At 40.0% G+C, this 26,454-nt stretch overlaps 1 protein-coding gene across 4 annotated transcripts in view; it reads left to right on the forward strand.

Annotated features, from left to right (window-relative positions):
- The first annotated feature begins 977 nt into the window (after positions 1-977).
- LOC135720626 (A disintegrin and metalloproteinase with thrombospondin motifs 2) overlaps positions 978-26,454 on the forward strand; it is a 136,426-nt gene continuing 110,949 nt past the window's right edge. For all 4 annotated transcript variants that reach the window (XM_065242831.2, XM_065242836.2, XM_065242843.2 and 1 more), the window contains exons 1-2: positions 978-1,192; positions 2,955-3,340. In XM_065242831.2, the coding sequence (XP_065098903.1) occupies positions 1,108-1,192; positions 2,955-3,340 (471 nt within the window). In that variant the 5' untranslated portion in view covers positions 978-1,107. The remainder of the gene's footprint in view (positions 1,193-2,954; positions 3,341-26,454) is intronic.

A 26,454-nucleotide genomic window follows, 5' to 3' on the forward strand; every position in this document is an offset into this window, starting at 1 on the left:
ATGATTTGATCTATATAAAACAGCAAGGTTTATAGTAAGATATGTGTGTAACGTATACTTAAACAAGTGACATCTCTCTGTATATTCAAGGGGGCGCTGGTGCTCAAGACGATGCGCGCGCTGCAAAAAGTTTGAGAGGCTCGTGCTCACGACAATATATAACCTCTAAGTTTATTTACATTACAGCATTTGCCTATACCCATAATGTCACCCAATTTATTTAGACGTGGAACAATACGAGATATTATTATTCATATGAAAATCTTTTGCATGGCCCCTATCGCTCCGCGTGTGTGCGCGCGCGTTCAGGTGTTGACACAGAGCTAGTAAGAGCCGATGAGGGTTTGTGTGTGTGTGTGTGAGAGAGAGAGAATCTGTGCCCATTGTGACAGTGGCGAGATCGAGACAGAGACACACTTTCTCCTCTACTGTGGTAAATATAAAGAGCTTAGAGAAAAACACTTTGACAAAATCTCAAAGCTCATACCAGAGTTTCATAACTCTTCAGATTCAGATCAAATGAAGATGTTACTGGGGGAAGACAGACACCCATCAGCTGCTGCTAAATTCATTTATCAGTTACACACCATCAGAAATAATCTACAGCCCTGATCTTGTACAGTACTTTTATTTTACCTCTCATCTGCCTCCATAAATGTATATTTGTATACTTCATATGTTTATATTTCAAAGTCAACTTTATATTGTAAATATCCTCTGATTCTATTTTATTTTGCAGTAGTACTTCATCCATCACCCAGCACCTTAGCTTAATTGCACCTTAATGTTTGTTAATATTGTGTTATTGTATGTTTCTCGTTTTATGTATAATTCTTTGGCAATATTGTAAGTGACACAATCATGCCAATAAAGTTCTTGAAATTGAAATTGAAATTTAGAGAGAGAGAGAGAGAGAGAGAGAGAGAGAGAGAGAGAGAGAGAGAGAGAGAGAGAGAGAGAGAGAGAGACGCGCGCGCTCTCTCCTAGTGCACTTTGCAGTAAGTTGCGGGCGGCTGTTGCTGGCGTGGCGTTTGCTGGTCGCGCGGGGAACTTTAACACGCTGGATCCCAAAGTCCGTCTCTCTCACCTGCGCAGTTCGGTACTGCCATGGATCTCGCGACCGGATTTACAATCCTAATCACACTTCCGATCATTCTGCAGACGAATGGCCTTTATATCGCCAGTAGCATAGGTACGTGGTGCTGTCTTTACCTTTTTGCAGCTTCATCCCGTCGCGAGACGTCCTGCCCCGTTTCACCAAAGTGCCCAGCAAACCTGGATGATCGCAGCATCCCCATCCCTCTCGACGAGAAACTTGTGGCATATTTCTGATTTCTCAGGACCCCTTGACAGCCTCGCGTGCTGTGTCATCGGTCTTCGTTGTTGTGAAGTGAGCTGCTGAAGAAGAGTCGGCGGTGCTCTCACTTGTACTGTATTGTATGTAGTGAAAATGGTTTGCGTGTTTTTTTCTCACGTTTGCAAAGGCAAAGCGATCTTTGAAGGATGCTCTGGAGATATCGATCTGTCTGAGAGCGGAAGTATCGCACGGTATTGATTTCAAATGAAACATTGTCCCCGTTCTGCTCTTTTAAGGGGTCGTATGTATTTAAAGAGAAACGTGTAGCTTTTTAATGAAGGAAAACTATAGCTTTGAATTGAACTTTTGGAAGGGGAAAAGGCAGACATTGAATTTTTCTTAAATGTTTGCTGCAAAAAGTGCAAAGATGACCTGTAATGTTGTGTATTTATAAATCGCAATAGATGTGATGAAGTAGCCTATAGTCCATGCTCAGCAGCATCACTTCGTATCTTAAGCAGACTTTAAACTGACATAGTGTCTCAAAACCAAGTGAGCTGAGGATTTTTAAGCGTGCAGAACACCTGGGCATCACCTGCAGCACTTTTATAGATACAGGCAGGATTTCAGACATCAAAAATGCAATCTTTACCGTAGTGAGTTCGGTGTTTTTGTGTGAGCAGAACTGACCATGCTCAAAAATGCTGTTTTTCTTTTTTGAACGGCAGCTGTACTTGGATCAGCAGTTAGGATGAGGTTTGGAGTTGATTCGTGGTTTTCTTAAGTATGAATGTTGTTGTGAATTTTTTCCATAAATACCTTTAATCTTTAAGTATTGGAAGCATGTCTATCAGACGTATATCATAAACTGTGATTGAAAACAACACGGTTAACTTGTCTCCGTAAAAGTGTGGGAAAATTCTAAATGATGCATTTCATGTTGCGAGGCAGATGAAGAGTGATGAATACAAAATGACACTCCACCTTTTTTCCCACAGTATTACATTCAGCATACAAACAGGCGTTATTAAGAGATAGACGGTTCACCCCAAAATGAAAATTATGTCATCATTTACACACACCTGTATGAGTTTTATAAACATGGGTGGGAAGCACACAGTAGACGTTACCAATCGACTTCTATAGTATTTGCTTTTCCTACTATGGAAGTCATTGGGTAAAATCAACTGTGTGAAGTAAAATATCTTCCTTTGTCTTCAACCAAATAAAGAAACTCATACATCCGAGGGTGTGGAAATGATGACAGATATAGATTTTTTGGGTGAAGTGTAAGGGTGTCAAACAAGTCTCTATGTGATTGTTTACTTTGCACCTTTTTGTAAAAAGTGTACTTTTTTGAAAAGCTACCAGCCCAGTGACAACTGTTAGACCATCATGTACCTTTATTTCGGAGAGTGTGTTTCTGTTTGCCCTTCGGCTCCTCGTGCGCATCGACTACACGTAAAGGAACACGAAGAGGCAAAAAGGCATGGAGTGTCATTGCATGTGGCTTTGGTAAATGCATCTAAGTGTTAAAAGGTTTCTAGGAGAATACATTGTTTCACCAAACCTTTCCATGTCAGTTTTCAGCATGGTGATAAATCTCTTGTTGATGAGTGCTGATTGACTAAATGTCTTTGTTTCCACTTTCATGCAGATTCCCTGCAGCATATACTGGGGGACTATGGACTGGTAAAGCCCGTTCTGACGGATGCAGAAGGCCGCTTCCTGTCGCACGCGGTATCGGTCGGTCCAGTAGATGGGCAGTTCCGTAGGCGCTGGAGAAGAGAGGCGGCGACTGCCGACCACGCCCACCACGAATCCGGCACGTTCGACCGGCTCTACTACAACGTCACCGTCTTCGGCCGGGAATTTCACCTGCGTCTGCGTCGCAACGCGCGACTGGTGGCTCCCGGAGCAAAGATGGAGTGGCGTGAATCCAACAGTACGCGCACCGAGCCTTTGAAGAGCGACTGCTTGTATGTGGGGGACATTACGGACGTTCAGGGAGCTTCAGTAGCTATTAGTAACTGCGACGGTCTGGTGAGTGGGCACACTGGCCTTCATTTGTGTGTAATGTGCAATATGTCCTGTTAATTCACACAGTCCCTGCATAAAGTTTTCCCCGGTGTGTTTGATTCAAATCATAATCTCAACAGTTAGTTAGGAATCTTCTTGGATTAGGGACGTTTCAAGAGTTAAGTGGTTAAGAGACAGCATTAGTTTTACTTCATATGATTTATATGCAGTGGGGTCCTCTGTGTGATGTGGTCGCTCATTTGACCCAGCAAAAGGGTACCATCAGCCCAAACCAAGGCCCTGACTAAGATAACTTGTGTCTGGAAAACTTACGTTTATGCATTTATGTTTTTATCCAAAGCCAGTTTTGGCACTATCAAGGTTATATATCGGAATGTTTGATCCCTAGGCATTTGCACCCATAACCCATGTAGGGTGGCAACACAAACGAAGATTGGCGTAGAGATCTCTTGTTTATCTTGTTATATCATAACATAAACTAATACTAATGCCTCTATATGAGGTCAGGCTTACGAGCATTTCTGTCTGGTGTGGGTTCAGGTGAACGGGTATGTGAACCCTTGTGTGTGTGTGTTTGCACGTGTGTCCATGTGTATGTTTGTGTTGTTTAGTTGGCTTGTTGCCCACAGTTTTCAATCCAGTCTCCATGCTGTCCTTCAGCTTGAAATGTTCAGGGTCATGCAGGGCTACAGCTGTGGGCATCTTGAATATAGAAGAGGCGCGGTTACATTTACTCTGAGGGTGATGCTTCTCAACAGAGACAATACATGCAGTGCAGTCTCTATTTGACAGGCTTCTCATCTCTTAGACTGAGGTTTGTTCTCAGAACTTGTTGTAAATGTGATCATACTGCAGAATAAATACTGGTTGTGCTAATAACAGCGCATGAAGTGGATCCTGAATACGGAAGTGGTCCCCAGTTTACATTAGAAGGTTGATTTCTATGAAGGTAAAAAGATTTGCATGCAAGCGTAAAATACATTTACATACACAAAAACAGTTTTTTTTTTAAGTTGCAATCTTAAGAAAACATGTTTTGCAACATTGTAAGTGTAATTCATGTCTTACAAACTTCATATTTACACTAAATAAGTATAAACTGTCTTCATCTGACCTCAGTTTTTCTGCGCTTATATTTCGGGCACGGGTTTTGCACTGAAAAACTGACAAAGAATAAAAAAATAACAGTTTCAAAAAGGAATGAATTGCACAGAATCTGTCTCTGTGTGTAAAATAAACCAGTTTTGAATGTGTCAATGACTTGTTGCATACAGAGAGAAAAACTATTTCTTGAAATAACCTGACATCTACTGGTCCGTCTGCGCTTACAGATTTGTCACGAATCTTTCACTCATTTGAGTTTGTAAGCGTGGTGGGAAGGCGGGGCTATCAAATAAGGCTCCTGATGACTCATTGATTTCTCTTTTCTGATTGGTTCAATAATGCCAGTAGTTGTCTCAGTATCGCCCATGAGGCTCACATGTACTTAAAATCAAACAAAGCTTTTAAATCATACACACATCATGAGTCTGTAATATAAAACACTAGAAAGCATCCATTAGACACTACCTTAAAAATGGAAAACACAACATTCAGGACATCTGCTTACAGAGAAATACATGTTTATTATATAACAATACAACACACTTGACAAATACTGTAAGAAATCTCTATTACTGTAATCACAAGTTTAGTTTAGTAAATATAGTGAAAACTTTACTGTAAGTACTGCAAGTAAAAGTCTGTTTACTATTACAGTAATATTACTGTAGGCAAAACTTGTATTTTGTAAAAAGTCAGCAATCCAACTGCAAAATTTTCCAAATGCATCGTCTCTGGTGTCCTGGGGCCTCATTTATAAAACTTTGCGTAGGATTTGTGTCAGAAGTGGCGTACGGATGAAACATAGGACGTGCGTACGCACAGAAATATTCGGTTTTGAGTAATAAAAGCAGGGAGACAAGCGTGCGGGCGCGGCTCTTCTCTCTCTGTCACGCAAACAAAACTCATCATCACTCATTAATCACATGAAATGAGCCTAATCTTTGAACGGACAGTGCACCGCGAGACATAAGCCCGTCGCGCTGTTGTACTGGCTGCTTAATTCGCGCAATCCGCCACCATAAAACATATAACAGTAAAGCTGTTTGTGAACAAGGCATGGCTGCACACACACGAGACGGGAGCGAGCTGCTTGCAGCAAGAGGCAGCGTCACGAGCTCTACAACAGCGCTTAGGTGCCCGCAGATGCGCCTGCCTATTAATCGGCCTAATTTTGCAGCAAAATCGGCCAAAGCCGATTTTTTAAAATATGCCAAAAATTGGCCAATTAATCGGCCGGCCGATAAATCGGTCGACCTCTACTGTTAATTGTGAGACTTGCTTTATGAAGTCTTCATGTTATTTATGAGAGGCAGTGTTGTCATTTTCACTTTCACGTGTTTCTTCCATCTGCCGACGGTGTCGCCATTTCTCATTTCACCCGTTTTTGTGCGTACGCCTGGGTCAGAGCTTGCGTGACGGACAGCACATTTTCCCGTCAAGTTTGCTTTTTATAAATAACAAGTATTGCGTAGAGAGTGGCGTACGCCTTCTTTTGTGCGTACGCAACGTTTATAAATGAGGCCCCTGCTCTTCATCATACTCTTCCTCTGCCTCTCATACTGTCTCCAAACCATACAATTAGTCAAAAATACCATTAGAAAAAAGTGTGAACAATTTTGAGTTGTGTTTACTCGATGATAACTGTGTTGTAGTTGTGTTCAACTTTTGCCTGCATGTGTTAAGCGTTTTGCAAAACAAGTGTGAAATGTGTTTTTAGTGAGAAGTCTTACTACCTAAACTTGTTTAAGGTTTTTCCATAAGAGTGAATGATTAGAAAAATTTGAGAATTTGGTTCAGAGAACAGGATTTAGTGTTTTAGCAATTCAGAAAAACTGTAAACAAAATTGACCATGGTTTTAAAACAAAACAAACCAAAGCATGGCTACTATAAAAAAACATGATTTATTTTCCTAAGGACAAGCACTTAAGTTTTCTGCTTCTTATTTCTTCTGTTTCTTCCTTAGTGTCAACCCTATAAAGCGTACATAGGATCATGATGAATGAAATTTGTTACTCTCATAAGGGCTGTTTACACTTGGTATTAAGATGTGTTTTCATCGATCGGATCACAAGTGGACGAGAGAGACACATTGCGTTTACACCTGGTATTTAAATCCGTCTCTTTTGTCCACTTTCGACCGCATCTGTCCTGAATACTGTGAGGGGGTGGTCTGTGAGACGGGGGGCGAGTCTCTCTGCTGTCATTCAAACGCGAGCGGGAGTAATTATGAGTTTATATGGACGCAAACTTATATTATGTCGGAGCCCGCTGCTTGTTTAGCAAGTATACATGCTGCACAGTGTTTTGTACGTTTATTCGTTGGAGCTTTCTCTGAATTTTCAGCGCAATTGATGAAATAGGATCGCGCAACTTTCACGCTTTCAAAACGAAACTACGCAGAACACCCCGCAGTAGTTTTATCAATAAAAGGCTAAAAATAGCGCTGTTCACCGTATGTTCACGGCAGAAGTCAAAAAAGACGTAAAATTAGTGTTTAATACCTCAGATTAGATAAATGGGCGGAGAGAAGGCGGTCGCGTGTGGCTGTTCGAACGCATTCAACCACATTGCGTTCCGCAACTCCAAAGCGATCCGATCGAAAGTGGTTTCGACTACCTCTGAATGTGGTTGAAAGTGGTCGAAAGTGGACGCGTTCAAAACGTTTTGAACACCGTTTACACCTGGCATTAACGTCGTCCACTTGTGATCCGATCGACGAAAACGCATGTTAATGCCAAGTGTAAACAGCCTCTAAGTGATCATCTGGCCAACTGTTCTGTCATCAGTCATTCTCATGTTGAGTTTCAGACTCAATGGCAAGTAAATGATGACAGAGTTTCATTTTTGGCTGAATTATATCTTTAACATTGGTTTGGTGGCTGTGTTTCAGCTATTCTTTGATTGTTTGAAGTGAAACTTGGCTACCCTTCACCAGCACTATGAACTGGGAGTCTGTGCCAATATTGGGAACAGCGCCACCTACAGGTTGTCATATTTTTAAAAACTGTGATTAATGCTCATAACTTTTGAAATGTTTGTCAGAAAATGATGACATTGGATTTGTGAGGTCAATGTGACATCAGGAGGTACTGCGTTCAATACAATTTAAGTCCAAAATACCTGGAATGCAAGAGGACTGTGCATGAACTTCTTGCAATATTTGTTGGTGAGATGCACATTGCAGTCACTTTTGTTCTTACCTGTGACATTTGATGTGGTATTGTTGGGTTAGGGATATGGTCTTTCTTTTGGTATACCGGTGTCATGGGTGGGATGAGTTCGTTAAAATCAAAGGGTTTGGTGGTCACTAAAAAAGAATAAACTGCAGCATGAAGTTAAAACAATTTGGTTTGCAAGTCAATTCAAGCTCCTATTTATTGTAAGTGTTTCTGAGTCATGACAAGCCTTTAATGAGCGGAGAGAAGATCTTGGTCACACTGTTTGTTTGGTAAAAAACTGAGACTGAGGCCAAGATATCCTTTTAATAACAGTAGCATAATGTTGACTGCGCATACATCTGTTTTATTATAGGGTATGGCTCAGTGTTACAGGGTACGATAGCGCTTACACGGGGCTCTAGGAAAAGTGCTTTTATTGTTTTTATGAGGTAGAAAAATTAAGCCTGTCCACTCAGTAGATGATGGGGTGTTATTCTCTAAAGTAGACATAAAAGCAACCAAAGACAATGACTCTGAAAAGGCAAACAAGTAGTTTAAATATGTTGAATTGGTTGACTGGTTATCTTGATATCTTTTTTTGTGTTGTAAGACTGAAAAATCCTCATTTCATTCCAAACCCGTATGACTTTTCATATTTAATAACTTTCAGTTATGAAAGGAGAAATGTTAAAGAATGTTCCTTTTACAAAAATGCAATCTCAGTGGGAAAAAAATCATTTTTAGTTACACTGTTCATTTATTTGATAGTCATTAATTTAATTTCCATGCCCATAATCTTGGCGGCGAGTCATCTTTTAGAAGTCAAACATTTGCCTATGGGTGAGGGTTGTTTCTCTCTGGCCTGTTGTACTTCCACATAGAGGAGAAGAAAGGCAAAGGGCACAGATCCACCCTCATAATATTGCCGAACTAATGAAGACAGAGACGGTGTCGATCCAAGAGCCGAGCAGGCTCGTGGAGGACACGCCATGGCCGGTAGAAGAAATAGGAAAACATGGAGATGCGATCTAAGACAAATGAAGCTTTTTAATAGGCAAGCTGGACGGCAGACTTCTCCCCCGGAGGGCGAGGCCTTTTATACGGGTGTGCTGAAGAGTGGCCAAGGCCTAATCCTTTAACATCATTCAGTGACCGATGCAATTATACTCTCACCTCTTCTCTTGGGGCGAATCTGCATCCAGCAGCGCTCTCTCATGCCATCAATCAGGCCTTCTACCCATCATCACAATAGCGTAGTCCACGACAACATGGGCCTTTAACTAGGCAGAAAAGGAGCGCTTTAGTTGATTTAGTTTTTTTGTTGGGTTTGTATAGGACCAGATGTTTCATTTATTTTAATTGTAGGTCATTTGCGGTGACCGGTTGGGTTAGTAGCACAATGGTAGCACACAATACTAATGTATGCACTGTAAGTCGCTTTGGATAAAAGTGTCTACTATATACATAAATGTAGATAAATAATGCAGTGACGTTTACTTTACAACAAGAGTGTTGTTTTTGTTTTGCTGTCCTCTTGAGTGTTATTAGGTGTTCTTACTCGACTGTAGCATACTTACTGTGCATTTATTTGCTTTCCCCTCCCTGAAACTTGTATTGTGAGCACTTCTTGTGTCTGTTTGCCTCTTCACCATGACATGCTTCTGTATTCCTCACCACAGCCAAAAGCGTCTACTAAATGAATTAATGTATCATTTACATTTACGCATTCGGCAGATGTTTTTATGCAAAGCGACTTGCAGTCTTTTGAATTTTATTTAGTCTTGTTGTAGGAGCTAATTTTTCCTCGACACTTCCAACACGCGTATGGCAACGTGTCTGATTTTGACGAGGCGATGAAGGAACGCAGAATCCCGTGAGGAACATTAGCACCGTTCGCATTACGGGCTCAGAACAGCTGTTTGGGTAGTTTCGCCTTTACTCGCAGTCAAGACGAATATTTGTTCGAACTCACCCAAGTTACTCTCATTCCTGTAGCTCAAGGGAGGTCCACTCCACGCTTAAACTGTTTCCAGTCCCTTAAGTGCCTCTCTGTCAAGGAATAATAGTTCAAATAAGTCGACAACTCAGAGTAAGGTGCTTATTTTAGAAGTTGATGATCCAATAATGACACGGCTGGTTTTGCTTGCAACGGTTTCTTAAGTGAAAAGCACTATAGCATCGCAATGGTTATAAGCACGCCGGTGAGCGCTGCTAGTGGAGCTCGAGTGCCATTTACTTCTGAGTATAATCATTATATCAATTTTCTACTGAGCGGCTGTTATTGAACCCTTTTGTTTGAATTGGTGTGAATTTTCTGGTGCTAAACAAGAGATTACGCCCTGATTGCAGACTCCGCCCTGACATGTGGCTCTCAAACACACAATTACTCAATCTAGCGGCTTTTATCAGCCAGTCGGTGGCTCGGCGTGAGGGCGGGAATGTTTCTCATAACCTGTAATTATCCATTCTTAGCCGCTGCAATTCAGCAGCCGGTTCACGGTTTGTGCACAGAACAGATGACAAAAATGAGGTATTTCCTTTCGGTAAAGCCGGAGGAGATTTCCACAGGAGTAAAGAATTCCTTAAAAAGTTCCTGAAGTTTCTTATATCAGCAAATAAAATGTTTGTGTTGTCTTTTTAATATTAATTCTTAATTCTTTATCAGAGCGGGGTTTTACTAAGAACACTAGGAATAAATGTGTTTAAGTGTTTGCTACATAAACTTATCCTACATAATCTAGGGTGACCATACATACCATTTTCCCCGGACACGTCCTTGCCAGGATTTCCGGTCACATTCGTCATTGATTCAGTTGAAGACATTAATTAAGTTAAGATCTATTTCTTAAGACATACAATGCCTAACCCTAACATAATGCTAAGATCATTCAGTAAAAAGATCATCTTTAATAGCTTTAATATTATCTGAGTAAGATCATGTTAGAGATGGAAATCAATGAGAGAACTCAAACTTTGATGAAGACAGTTGTGCTGGGTTTTAAGGCCCAGTTCACAAAAGAAATGATGCTAATCATTCACAATACAGTACTAAAACACTTTGATAAAAATGGCGCTATTGTTTCCTTGAGCGTGTGCTGGAGTGAAAGTAAGAAACGTTTTTTCCCCAGATTCTCAAACCTAATGCAATCACAAGGGTATTGAACACACAATGTAACCGACAGAGACTGACAAACAAAGGTATCAAAATCACATTTTGAAGTGTTTGACCTGACTGTAAGACTGTTGTGTCGTTTATCAGCTTATTCACCTGTAGCACCCGAGAGCCTCTTTTCTTCATCTCTCTCTCTCTCTTCATTAATCTGTGGGGATGTAGTGTTGGTTGTGTTTTCAGTATAAGCACAAACGCAGGCCAATATCACACCTGCAGGCGTCCAGATGCCAACGTGTTTCATTTGTACTGTCGCAGGCAGCACATGTTTTAGTAGTGTTGTTTAGGTTTATGCAAATGTTTTGATTTGGTGCTGTCACAGATTTCAACCCTTTCTAATAATGAAGTAAAATCAGCATGTTAAAGAGAGACTAACAAACATTCTTGCTATTTTTTATATATGGTGCTGATTATTTAAGCTCGATCTGAAAGAAGATTCTGCATGCAAATCATCACACAAAAGACGAGGATTCTCCTTTGTGCCGTGCATGCTCTTTAGTGATCTGCTTTAATATACAAGGATGTGTTTGCAGAGTAATGCTTGTGCACGATGAGACCCATTGTACTAAACATGAAGAAAGTTTCAGATCTTGTCATGTGATACAGTACTTCTCCAAACAGCTTTTGGCAAATACACCTCCTAAACATTTTTGCAGTCATAATTTCTATAGCAGACAGTACATCAAACAATTGTTTACAAAAGCATTAGAGATCAGTTTAATCTTACTAAAGCAATTTCTGATGCCTCGGTTCATTTCCAGTTCATAATCTCCCAGGAGTCTCCAAGCCGAAAGCCGTGATTTGATTTACAGAGGAATGAAATCAGTTATTGAACTTGCTGCAATTGGAATAAGACTAAACTCATCGCTTCCCCACATTAAAGAGACCATGAAATCAAAATCACTGTTTTGCAGGGTTTTTTTCTTCCATGTGTGTTTGACTCGAGCCCAATTTAATCTTAGTGTACTCCTAAATCTGAACAGATGTTTCTGTCCAATCAAATGATTTCTATAATGAGATTGTCCCTCCCCTAATATCACCTACATTAAAAAAAGTTGAAACAAATTTGTGCTGTAACTTTTGGCGTGGTTAGCTTTTTCATTGAGTTTAGTAACACTTTGGATTGTGAGGGATTTTAGGCGTGTCGATATTTTTGCGCTGCCTACTGCTGTGACATCATACAAGTGAGAGCGTCGTTGTACATTCCCATTTATTTATTTCTCAGTCCGCCACAACATTAAAATTGGCCACCACAAATAGATGTTTGAACATCGCGTTTATCACTAACGTTACCTCTGTCTCTCATGACAGTTTCTGTTCAAACACTCCGCTGAGCCTCATAAAAGTTGCGTTTAAGCATATATAATGCTGACGTGCTCGTCATGAATGTTCTGCCACAAACTGCAAGTCTGGAAAAAAATTGGTATGGTGTCACTGATTCTCAACCTGTGGATGTTTTTCATTGCTAAAAGGGAGTTTGGGAACTTATAGCAGAGCACAGATGACAACATTTTTCCCAGAGACAAGCTAGCACTAAAGGTAAAGCTAATCTTTACATTATAGCGATGACGCGTAGTGACGATTTTCTCAGACCAATCAGTGATCTACAGTGTTTTCGCATCACGTTTGGTATCAGCTCGGGTCGCTTGGAACCCCAACCGAGGTGGTACGAAAAAAAGTATCGGGTACAACTTACTGCACCTAATGGAAAAGCTCCCAAAAGTAAGCTGACCCGACCCAAACTAAACCAAACTGTGGGGTACTATGCAATGGAAAAGCGCCACAAGAATAAATGACCTCTCCATTAGTTTGGTGCTACAGTATTCACATGAATCATTCAGCACAACATTGCTATTACAAATAACATTTGTTATCTCAGTTATTTACAGATACGTTAATGAAACTAAGTGACATGATGTACAACGCATCTAGAAGCTAACATTAACGTTTTCTAATATTAGGCTAGCGTTACTTTAGAGATGTTAAAGATAACGTTCAAATACGAATACCGCATAACTTCATCTGGATTAAGCAGAGACTTATCTTAGTTGAGATGTGGCTTGGAAAAGGGTTAAAAATACACACCGTCGCCCAGCCTTTTGGGATACCTAGTGTCGGAGTTGCATGAACCCCATGCACACGTTTGACTACCTTAAACTTTAAATGACAAGAAAAAACATAAAAACAAATGAAAACTGACTAACTGCAATGCATTTTAATGGGCGTGGAAGGAAAGAATGTCTGAGTGTATTGGATTGCTATGCGCACTGTGATTGGCTGATCGCGTTTTGGGGGCGTGGCTTAGCCATTGGTCAATTAAGGCTGACCCACCCATTTGCAGCTGGCTCTGACCCTCTTTAATATCCATCTCGTGAAAGGGAAAAAAATTCACACCAGGGTCAGTAGTTTGCGATGTCAAACAATGCACACACGTGCATGACGTCACTGTTTAATACACATTTATGAAGTGAATTACCGAGTCATTTTCAAAACCCCTTTTTAAAAAAGCAAGGTCACGTAAATGAATGTCAAAGTTTTTTTTAATCTTTAGTTGATAACGGTGCCCCCTACTATAAATCTCTTAACAGAGAGACAAAAGAAAAAAGAAATATGTAATGAATTGATTATACAGAGGCAGATTAATGGCATTATAGACCGGTCAAGCCACTTTTAGCTGAAAAACATAAGAGTATCTCACCACAGCATCATCAGTCAGGTGTAAGAGGAACAAACATGAGTGAGTATGAGGATTAACATGTAACTGGAGCAAAAGAAAACATATAATTATGCTTTAAAGAGCCTTTGCCAAACTGGAGACTTGGTAAAGATGGTAAAAAGGCTTGTCCTGGAAACGTATGCTGAAGCTTTTCATCAAACTTCTCAACATTAACATTATTAATATAACTCTCCAATGCATAGTTGAGGCCCGTTTGTTAACTTTGAGATGATATACTGTTTAGTCTTTCTGGCTCCAAAAATCATCAGTTGAAATGTTTCCTACTGTGACAGCTGCCATAGCGCCTATCGCCAAATGTTGATTTTTTTTGTCCGAGTGAGTGGGGGGGGGGGGCATGGCTTAGGCATAGGTCACTTTGGGTGGGTGGGACTTTAGCCACAAATGGGCTGTACAAATCTCCAGAGGATTTTGATTGGTTTATTTAAAGAGCAACTATCATCCGATTCATGTTTATACATTTCCTTTGGTGTGTAAGTGTGAATAAGTTATAACGATATGCAAAAGGTACAAACTCCAAAGTAAACGATGACCTGAGTTATCATCTCCAATGTAAAAAATTTTTCTTGGACTACAACAAACACACGGATTATAGGCAACAGTTTACTTCCTGGGATTGGTGATGTAGACAAGACACAACATTATTATAAATCATCCCGCTTAAGACTCCCAGCCTGTAAGTTAACTCCTGTTAGCAACCGAATCTTTCAAACATGGTAATGATTAGGGCTGTCAAAATGGCTGAAAAATAAAATTTCGTACTTGAAAAATAATTATATTTGAATTATAAAGACCTACTTTATCTTGGAGAAAAACCCACAAGACGGAGAAGCACGACGGCTCAATAATATAAACCAATCAAGAACCGCATATTTTTTGTTAAACGAGTTTTATTGAAATTAAATTCCAATATTTATGCACCTGTAAATGTACAAAACTAATGCAATACAGTAGGCAATTATTATAAATGGCATTTCAATAATATATTAGTAGATAAATTAACGTGTATTTATAAAGTATGAAAACAAATAAATTATTATTTAGGCTAAATTAAGCTTGCAAGATCGTTTTTAGTCGCTTAGATTTTGTCATCATTTCATTAAAAGCTTACAATAATAATAATAATAATAATTCTTTACATTTTATATAGCGCTTTTCTCAGTACTCAAAGCGCTTTACATATGAACGGGGGAATCTCCTCAACCACCACCAAATGTGCAGCATCCACCTGGATGATGCGACGGCAGCCATATTACACCAGAACGCCCACCACACACCAGCTTATTAGTGGAGAGGAGACCGAGTGATATAGACAATTAATATGAGGGATGATTAGTAGGCCAATGGGCAAGTTTTGCCAGGATGCCGGGGCACACCCCTACTCTTTTTCGAAGGACATCCTGGGATTTTTAATGACCACAGAGAGTCAGGACCTCGATTTAACGTCTCACCCACACAGCACTTTTAAAGAGTATTGATATAAGATCCTCAATTTTTCTGCAATTTTTCAAATTAATAATGAGTCGCATCTGCTATGAATAAAAATCTGCTTTAGCTACGTCATCATTATGTTGCATGAGCGTCCTGACACACGTTAAATTCGAATGCACAGTTTTACGTTCGAATATGCATTTATCTTTTAAATTCGACAAATATTTGAAATTTTAATTTTAATTTGACAGCCCTAGTAATGAGTCTCACATTTCAGGCTGACGTCAGAGGTATTCAGGCCAATCACAAAAAAACAGATTAGCTGGCCAATCAGGGACACAACACTTTTCAGATCGATGAATTTTGTACAAAATCAGTCCGTTTCAGGAAGAGAGTGAAATCTGGAGCAACAATAATGTACTGTATGTGGAAAATAATGTGTTTTTTTTTACCATAAACCACGTGAACACATTGTATTTCACCAAATACACAAAATAACCTTGTTTTCAGCAATGAAATAGGTGCACTTTAATGTCATGTGTATTCTGGCTGTAATACGAAAGTCTTGTTACAATTGTTGTTGCTAATAATGCCATTTGGGGTTTGTTACCAGCTCTGAAGTCCGAGAGCCTCACAATCCCATCTAAGTGGTGCTTCGAGTCGTGTTGATTTCAGGACTGTATCATTGTACAGAAACATATATTATACTATAACCACAACAAAGTTTAAAGTTTGAAATAAATCTTTTTCCTCATGCTTGCCAGGATGTTGTCTTTATTGTTGTCATCTTGATTTCCAAGGAAAGTCTGGTTCTTTACCTCCATACTGTATTTAGTGCGTCTCTCTCTCTCTCTTTCTCTTTCTCTCTCTCTTGGGGATCTGCAGGACCGTAGGCTGTAAATTCAGATGACTGATGCGGACTCAAATGGTTGGGTCTTTCTATCTCTAACATAAGCCTTGTTGAGTTTCCCTGCCCATCTGAGCTTCTAATGTGCCGCCGTGGGCAGAGCCCGAGATTTGCTAGAAATACGTTTGGTAATTGTTACAGCAAAGTCAGTTTAAACAAATTTGATAGGGTGATGTGGTGTCAGATTCATACAGATGCCGTTGTATAATTTGTGCCTGGGGTGAGCTGGGTGGCAGATGCGCAGCTTGTATGCGACATTTAACAGATAGATTTACAGCATTCATGTCCTCATGAGCGTAATAAGATTAAAGCTCCTCTACATATAGTAAAATGATAAGGAAGCAGTCCTAAGTCTCCAAATAAAGAGGTGTCGGATCCATCGGTTCACTTCTTCGCTGTTGCTCGTCCGGCACACAGCTAAGCTGAAACATGATCAGATGTTGAGTTGTGATGTTGAAACTGTTGATATATGGCTGGATGTTTTGGAATGATTTGAGAAAGTTGAAATCCAGTGCATCAGTGAAGAGGTCAAGAAAAAGAGTCACAAGCTGTTGTCGCTGAAGTGTTTTAGTAGATGATGTATTATATTCTCTGTTATAGGACAAACAGCAGAAATATAGTCTGTGGTTCTTGATCAGGGCAGGATTACAGAGACATAGACACGCTTTGTTGTTTTATCATCTATATAGATTCATTCCTCTGTTAAGATATAAACAGAAAATACAGGAACTTTGTACACAAAATGTAAAAGAAGAAAATGTCATCTTTAGGATAAAGTCAGTATTTCGTGTTACTTCTCTTGGTGCATTGAACACATCTTCAACTCTTTCGAAAAGCTAACTGCACTGAAGCACTGAAAGCATCTGAAAACTCCACATCAATTATGCGACTGTTTATATCCTCCCTCAACACCAGCTGTCACTGTGAAAACTCTTATGTGGATTACGTGCAGCCGCGTCCCAAACGACCCCAAATAATAGGTGTGCTGGACTTCATGCGGTCGCTTTATGACATTAAATAACCGCGAGAGAGATATCAAAGCAGTCTGCTCTGTTATTTTAACTCTTTCACCGCCATTGACGAGATATCGTCAGAGAAAACGCTTCACCGCCAATGACGAGATTTTCTGTTTTAGATCTGTTTTAAAGATCGCTCTGAATGGGATCTCTATGAAAAGTCTGTCACAAAAATGGAATTATCTCTGCTTTTTGCTCAAAATATGGTGTTTTTGCAGAAACCTATTCAAAAGCTGATTAAAAAAGAACTACTGAAGGTAGGATGAAACGTTTTTTTTTGTTTGAAGGTAGAGGGTCTGTTCTTTCATTTGGTATATTGTATGTTTAAATATTTAAAGAAGAACATTTTCTGGTAGACATTAAACTTTGGTGAAAATCATGAAAAACGCTGGCGCTGGCTGGCAACTTTTTTAAAAACGCTGGCGGTGAAAGAGTTAATGTCATACACCAGTCATGCTGCGCAGCACCACATGAAGTCAAACACACCTTATAAGTCACAAACATATATTTACCATCAACTCCGTTGTGCTGACTACAATAAAAGAAAGCGCATATCTTCAGTTTTATTGTTTCAAAACAATTGCATTATAATGATGTAAGCGTACTCTGGTTAGGATATTAAAGTGTAGTGTGAGTGCAGACCTGCAGGCCAGGGGGAGTGGGGAGGAGGGACAATCACACTCAGCAGCGTTTCTTAAAGGTGCAGTGTGTAATTTTTAGAAGGATCTCTTGACAGAAATGCAAAATAATATACAAAACTATATAATCAGGGGTGTATAAAGACCTTTTAAAATGAACCCTTATGTTTTTTATTACCTTAGAACGAGACGTTTTTATCTACATACCGAGGGTCCCCTTACATGGAAGTAGCCATTTTAAGCCACTGTGTTTCTAAAGAAGCTCTTAACGGACAAATGATATTTTACTAAGTTGTCTCCGAAGATGACATGTATGTCCGGTTGCAGCTACCGTAGCTTCTCTATGCGTTTCAAAAGCGAGGGGTAAACAGTGGACGGAGCCATTGCTTGCAATTTGCAACCTCACCACTAGATGCTGCTAAAATTTACACACTGCACCTTTAAAGTGTTAGGTGGGACAAACGGGAGGAAATTTGGTCATTTTGTAATCCATATTAATTGCTTTATTTATTGAACATACACTCAAAATGACACATTTAAATAAAGCCTAATTTAAAACAACATCAGACTGTGAAGAAAATGGCACGCTGAACCATAGACTACAATAATGAATCAATGTTAACTTAAAATGTTAATTGAAGTGAAAAAAAAAAAGGTTAATGTGTAGAGGCGGTATAGCTGTCAGCAGGTATAAAAGTTAACAATGGATAAGTTTATGACACAGAATGAAAAGAAAACTGGAGATTCGCTACCAGCGGATAAAACAAAGACAGACAGTGGACATAATCAACCAAAATAGTCAGCTGAAAAGAAAGTATGTGTCACAGACAAAATGCAAACACAGTTGCTTTATTATTATAAAGGGTGATTTCATGCAAAGTATTTTCTCTGTTGAAAGTTTAATGCTGTTATGTTTTAAACATGATGTGATTAAATACATTTCAACAGCCATTTTTTTGGGAAGATTGGGGACAGGTGGGAAATCGTTCCCTACCTCCAAAGTGGTTAATTTCAGAAAAAGTTAGAGAAACACTGGGTTAAAGGGATAGTTCACCCAAACTTCTCTCATTATTATCCTCGCTCTCATGATTTTACAAACCTGAACAAATGTCTTTGTTCTGATATTTTTGTAACAAACTGTTCATGAGCCCCATTTACTTTCATAGAAGTCTTTTGTCCTACTATAGAAGTGATTGGGGCTCATAATCGGATTGGGTTCCTTAAAATATCTTCCTTTGTGTTCAGCAGAACAAAGACATTTATACAGGTTATTTTCATTTACAGCCATATGATCGGATTCTGCACAACAATGTCATTTAAAATGGTCCAGGACTTTGCTTGAAACTAATTAAGCAATAAGACTGCAAACATTCTGAGGTTAGGAAATGAAAATGCTGGGACCTGAATTGTGTGGGACCTTGTGTGAGATAAACTCAAGACTTCAGGTTAAATTGAGGGCTTGTATTTGCCAGCAGCTCTGATGCTTGCATTATAATGCCATTTACTTGGTCGGCGGTCTGCTCACAGCCTGGCTTGAACCCAAAGTAACTGAGCTCTCTGTCAGCAGGTATCGTGTTATTCCCGCAAGGTTTCGCATAAGCGTCCTATGAAACGTGGCTGTCAAACGTGACAGCGTCTTTCTTTAATTGATGCCCTAATGAAAGGACCTCTGTGCTTGGCCATTTCAGCCTGCTGTTGTCTTAAACCCAAGACGTAAGTGTAGACGGTAAACCCCACGTTGAAAAGAAAGTCAATATGCATTAATTGCAAGCCACCGACCCCCTCTACCTTTGAACCTTTATTGATGCGGTGGTCGCATTTCCTGAGATTTAGCCTCTGGAGAATCTGGCGTATTGCATCCGATAGCACATCCGTAGGCTCGGGGATATTTGGACACGAGTGTCTGCTGTTAAGGAGCTTTGGCATCAAGGTTGTGTCTGTGTCTGACCCTGTTTTGGAGGCAGAATCTGAAGTAAGGGCTGCAGTAGAATAGCGAGGGATAATCCGGTTAAGGAGGTTAACTATGAGAAATGACCGGGCTTTTGACACTTTCCCTTTTTGCAGCCATAGCTGTGATGTATTGCTGTAATTCGGCAAATCAAAGGCGGCGCTTCACCAATACACATCTGTAGTGTTATTGTGGGCACTTCAAATTACTGTGAAGAAAAATGTGCCTTATCTTTTCCTTTGATTTGATACTTCTGCTTTGTTTATCAGTTGTTGAACGTTGTGCCGGTTGGTTGTTGTGATGTTTGTCCTGCCCCTCCTCCACTGTGATTGGATGGCGGAGTGAGAAGTGACACTGTAAGAGACGACAAAACCTGCCAGCTGCTGGCGTTTTTAAAAAGCGCGATACTTCCATTGGAAACAATTGAAAACATAATCGCTTTGGTGTAGTGTGCGTTCACTAAGGGTCATACTCACCAGCACTCTAATGTAAACATTTTTCCTCAATTTGAGATTGCTACAGTGTTATTTAAAAAAAAAATATAAATCACAGCTGAAAAAGAAACCACTAATGGGCTTAAATTGTATCTATTCTACATAAATAATATTTACAGTTAAATCCTCTAGAGCAGGGGTCTTTTTGTGAGCAAGGGCTACCAAAATGGATAAAACAATCTGGAGGGCTACTGTAGTCTACTCAAAACTTTTTTGTTTTACTTGTTGATTTTATTTTATTTTACTTGTTGATATGTTTTAGTATCATTTACAATGTTAACATACGTAAACCAAGCCAAACTAATATAAAAAAATTAATAAATAAATATTACAATTGAGACAATTGAATGTGGTTTGGCGGGCACCTCACAGACCCTGTGCGGGTTATCTGGGGCCCGCGGGCACCACGTTGGAGACCCCTGCTAGAAATACTTTGCAATGTAGTGGTGTATTGGTCAGATTACTGATATTAACACGCATATGTTATTGTTTACAATCATTTTGCATGACTCTTTAATTTATAGATTTTAAAGTTTAGATTCATTAAAAGGAACAGTATGTAAGAAATGTCTATAAATTAATCATAAAATGGCCCTGATATGTCACTAGACATTAAGAAATCATTTTCATTTTAGATATTATATCACTGACAACAGTGGTCTGGCCGGGATATTGTCATTTAAAAAGTGGAGTTGCAGCCCTCAACTGATGTTTATGTTGTCATTTTGTGTATTGGCCACCAGTTGTGTGATTGCAGTACCAATTTTGGCCACAATCCTACATACTCTTCCTTTAACATAGTTTACATTGGCTTTTCTCAGTTTCCTGTTTTTTTTTGCAAAATGTCCGAGACCTCATAATAGCATTGTATCAAGGAATGGCTAAAATGATAGGATTGCTTAAATAACAAGTGAAATTGCCATATTTACACGGCTGGATTTAATCAGGTTTCTATCACACTGCATGATATTAGCAATATACAGTAAATACACAAAATTCAGGCTGGTCAGATCCATCAATGAAGTCTTTGCAGAGGATCAATGCTCTTCCTCAGCTTTTCATCACAATGTGTGCTTCTCAAAATCAAACAACTCTCATAACAGACGTTTCAAACACATCTTTAAGCTCACCTGTGTATTTAATTGACTCACTCCTGCTTCTCTGCTTAAATATTGAGCTTTCTCCTCTCTCTTCTGTCCTTTCCTCCCCTCACATGTTTTCTCTTCTACTTTTCCCTGTCATCCTTTTAAGTCTCTCTTCTTCTCTCATCTCATCTTTCCCCATTTTCCTTTTCTTACCTCTCACCGTGTGTGTGTGTTTGTGTTCGTGTGTGTGTGTGTGTGTGTGTGTGTGCGTGCATGCGTGCGTGTGTGTGTGTGTGTGTGTGCGCGTGTGTGTGTGTGCCCGTGTGTGTGCCCGCGTGCGTGTGTGTGATCGGTCCCCGGAGATCTCACCAGGCTGTAGTCGATGGTAACTTTACTTTGGTTGATTTATTACAGTGGTTTTGCTTCATCAACATTAATATACAGCAAAATCACAGCAACAAGCATCAGCATTTTCCTTATAAACTGTCAGCATGCGGCAAATCGATGAACAGTCAATACTGAAACCTGGAAAGAGTCTCTGACAAACCGACCGTTTCATTTCAATCAGAGCTCATCATGTATAACATTTACCTCTTAACAAGGATTTCAATGGAAGGATGACAGGGATGTTAAACTAATGAAACAATGCACCCAGAAATGAACATTCTGTCCTTATTTACCTTCATGTTGTTTCAAACCCATACGACTTCAGTTTTTTCATCCACCATATGAGGAGTTCAAATCCCTCGAAGTGCGTCTGACAGGTTTTCTTGACAATGAAAAGGTTATTAGTCAGTAATTGAAATGCTTTATTTTCACAAATATCACTTCAGTCATTTCACTGGTATTTAACAAATGTGACTGTCTTTAGCTGCAAAACCCTTTAAGGCTTCAGTCACACCAAAAGCGCTTTAAACGCTTGCAAACGCAAGGCGCGACGCACTGCCTTTTTAAAAAAAAGAGCAGTGCGACGCGGCTTTTCATATTGCTAAGCAACCACCGAGTCAGCTGTCTTGTCAATCAAATATTGAAGCGTGAGCGCCCTTTTGCTGTTAACTGTCATATCAGCAGAAACTTTAAAAAGAGGACGCTTGCTCTGACCTTGTTTGAGGGTGAGAGGTGCACAAACACACAGGAGAGAGTGAGCGAGTGGTGTCCGGTTCTTCAAAGCAACTAAACTTCCCTCACCACAACGTAAGGCCCGCCTCTCCCCTCATTCGATTGGACAATGGAAAGACACGAATGACGTCGGGCGCTTCTCCGCTCTCAGCGCTCCTTCAAAAACGCGTGCGCGGCAGGCGGCAAAAAACCGCAAGGCGCTCGGCGCGCATAAACAGCGCGCAAACGCGCCCTGCCCATAGAATATCATTCAAAAAAGGCGCCTGCAACTGCCATAAACGCTATTGGTGTGACTGGCCCCTTAGTGTATGTATGTATGTATGTATCAAAGCAGTATTTATGAAGTGCCTGAGGCCGGGATTAAGCGCCTGACCCAAAGTTAACTTCTGGTCTGTGTTTGTGTGGTTTGACAGCTAGGCAAGAACACACGTAACTCACATCACATATTAGTTTATATACTTTATCTATGCTTCAAACCACTGGTTCTCCACACATTTTGTCTCTCTTATCTGACAGACTCGGTTCAGTTCATGGTGGTCTCGACTAATGAGGTGATGATTTGAGTCAGGTGTTTCTAAATAACCATTGATTTAAGCTAAGGTCATTTATTTAGCTTGTGTAAGGAATAATTATTACATGCATTGCTCTGGTGGTTATGTTAAGACATTTGACAGGTCAGGTGTGTGTTTTACACAAAAATAATGCATACACATGGAAGATTTCAGAATAAAGCATTCAACAGCCCCTGGGTACCATATAATAACAGAAATAATCTCCTCTGTTTTTATTGATTCTTTGCAGAAGTCTACCGGAAGTTACGTTAGGCCACACGTTTGTTTCTGTTGTTACCGTTTATCAGTGTTATCATCATCATTACCTGTATTTACCTCAGCATTGCTTCTACAGTTTGTGTGTTGTGGATAAAAGACAATGGGTTTTAGCAGTACGGTCTCTTCAGTCATGTGACACGTCCAGCCTGCCCGTTCATCTCTGATGAAGGCTGAGAAGAAGAGAGGAATACATTAAGCAGGACTAAAGGCGTTGCCTTGCCAACAGAAAAGAGAGATCCTGTCTCTCTCGACGTCTTGGCTATATTACACATGTCATCATTAACCAATTTCCTTTGAATTGTCTAGGTAAATACTAGGGTTATTGAATGACCAGCGGCACCAATTATGACCTTATTTGTTTGACCTAGATGGGGTCTAGACTGTTGAATTAGTCCTGTTATGTCTCTGTTGATTTATTATGATTGTTGCATGATTGATACCTTTGTCCTTACTACAGGAGTACAGCTACATCTATAACACTCATAGATCTCAGCGAATCAGTAGTTGAGTAGTTAAGTCTCAAGCATACACAGACTGGTTGTGTCCGGGCGATATTGCTGGAGCAGGGCCGAGTACAGCAGGCGAGGTGCTACGCAGGCCATTTGCATTGACATATTGACACGCTTGTCAGGATTTATATGTACAACGTGACAGGTTGGTCGGGGCGAGGACGGCAGAGACAAACCTATCAAGAGACCCCTCTCTCTCTCTTTTTACTTACCACACTAAGATGGCACCGTTATCCAATGCTTGGTCGCAGTTTTTGAGTTACAAATGAAAATAAATCTGTTCAAGAGTTAATAAATAACCATTATCTGACACGAATGTTTGGGTGAATGTATTTTAATATTCTCTGTTTGTTTTGCTTTCAAACGCTCTCTCTCATTCTTTCTCAGCCAGACTCCCTCGAGATGTCCTCATCATTACAAAACTGGAGGCCGAGTTGCACATAATCCAATATTTGACGTAATGATGCTTTTTAATTACACTTCCCTGCCTGCAGTATCGGCACGCCGATCCTCTTATTTATTTCCAGAGTCATTTGTCACACCGTTGACAGGCGGTTATGTTTACTTCCCATGGTGCGCTTTGAGGTCACGTGAAGATGGCAATGATACGGTTCGTAAATACCGTAAATGGAACTAGCGTTTGTGGATTGTGGTACAGTATAGTATGTCCTCAGTTTGGCTGGCTAGTTTCTACGGTTATCCCCGGCTTTGGCTATTCCTCTCCAGTCGAGCAGCTGAGATTTAGATCAAGAGATGGACTGCTTATAGATGTTGCTCTGTTTGCTGTAGACATCCTTGGTCCGTGATCATTTTGGATAACATTGAAATATCAGAACTATCATCTTGTTATGTTTACTGTACAGTATGTTACTGAAGTAAAGCAATGATACTTTAACACACAAGGCTTGTCTACACAAATTTTCTGTGGAGCAGACAATGAACTGCAGGGAATAGCAAACACTTTAGAGCTAATGATCATTTATGAAATATTCCTATTCAAACTTTATTCTGTCCTTCTGCTGTATCTGCTTTTTTCTTTGATGGGATCTTTTGTTTTTGTTTAGGACTTTGCAGCATCAGTCAACAGAAAACTCTTTGTGAGAATTTACTGTTCAGTGTCTTAGAATAAACATGAAACCGAGCAGACGACGGTCTGGTCTTGTAATGGCAGTCATCCATGTTTCGGTCTCTCTGTGTTTTACATTATTATACAAACGGTCTGCCTGCTACAGTTTCTTCTACATTTCGTGGATTTATTGGAGATGTTCAGAAAGTCCTTTATGGCGGTGGAGTCTTAACTTCACAGCCGTGACCTTGGTGAAATATGAATGCAAATCAGCCGAGTCGATGTGCGACGTATGCAAAGATGCTCTTCACCTAACACTGGTTGCTTTCATTAACTTGTACTTGTAAACAAAGAACAGACTGCATGTGATAACAATACATTTTAGCAGAAGTTTATTAGAGATTATTTGCATACTGTCTCAGTTTAATATGAGGTGTCTTAGCTTACTTTCTTTTATCATTTTCACACCCATTCCATTTTATTTGTGTAACATCTATCTCTCCCAGGTTCATACTGCATGTAATAACAATATATTTTAATAGCGTTTATTTCATCTTAACACCCGCATAAATTTGCACATATGAAGAATAGTATGTATTTACAGTCTTTTAATATAATAAGTGAAGGCATTACAATGAGTTGTCTGACATAAAACCAAGGAGATTCTTAAAATTAGGAGATTTGAGGGAATCTCTCTCCTTCCGACTTCTCCGTTTCTTTGTCCTAAACCCATAACCGATGAGGGATTTCCATGTGTGGAGATAAAATTCTGATCTCATCTGAATTAAAAAATTAAATCCAGTAGTCCACGATTGAAGAATTGTGTTAGACAAGTGATGTGTTCTTGAGTAATGAGAATGAGAGCCCTTATAACCTGTTGATGCTGCGTTACCAGGGCAACATGGTTTCATTGGTATCTAAGAAGATGCACGGTAGACTTGAGTCAAACCCGCCCTGCTGCAGTGACTGTCAGCATACAAACAGCTAAGGAATGTGTTGAAACCGTAACAATATTGGATACAATTCAGCATTGCCACAATTTACATGTACATTACATTAATGTATGTAGCAGACACTCTTACCCATGGACCAATTGTCCCCACAAAGATAGGAATACCAGTGTTTTTGTGACCTCGTGGGGACATTTTGATGTCCCCATGAGGAAACAAGCTTATAAATCAAACAAGATGATGTTTCTTGAAAATCTAAGGTAGTAGAAAGTTTTCTGTGATGGTTGGGGTTAGGGAATGGGGTAGGTAAGGGGAATAGAATATACAGTTTGTATGGTATAAAATGCATTACGTCTATGGAATGTCCCCACAAAACATGGAAACCAGAATGTGTGTGTGTGTGTGTGTGTGTGTGTGCGTGCGTGCGTGTGAGTGTGTACATGTGTGTGTGTGTGTGTGTGTGTGTGTGTGTGTGTGTGTGTGCCCTAGGGAATGGAAGCCACAAACACAATCCTCTGCCCATTGAGATACAGGAACTTAAGACCTGGTTCTCTTCATTTGTTTGAATTTAAAGTAAATCGACGCCGCCACACTCTGTGCTTACGTGATTTATACAATAGAGTCAAAACTAACGACTGCATATTTCAGTTAATGTCCCTGGGAGGGCGTCATCAGCAGTTTGTCTGCGAGTTCTTTTAAACACCCAGACCTTTAGGAAGTGTCCCTCTTTCACTCCGTTTGCCCTATGATGGCACTCATCTCAACACAAGGCATCAAAAGCCAAACAGGACAGAAGCAGACTTGGCTGATTGTGATTTCTCTGGTTCTGTTTTGTTCAGACACACAGTGTTTGTGGAGATCTTGGCCAGACTTGAGCTTTTGATGTATCGGGTGGTGAGCTACTCTCACAGCCGGCCACAGATGGACTTTCTGGGCTTTTCACCAGGAAGGAAAGAGT

Source organism: Paramisgurnus dabryanus, chromosome 16, assembly GCF_030506205.2.
Source record: "Paramisgurnus dabryanus chromosome 16, PD_genome_1.1, whole genome shotgun sequence".
NCBI lineage: Eukaryota > Metazoa > Chordata > Actinopteri > Cypriniformes > Cobitidae > Paramisgurnus > Paramisgurnus dabryanus.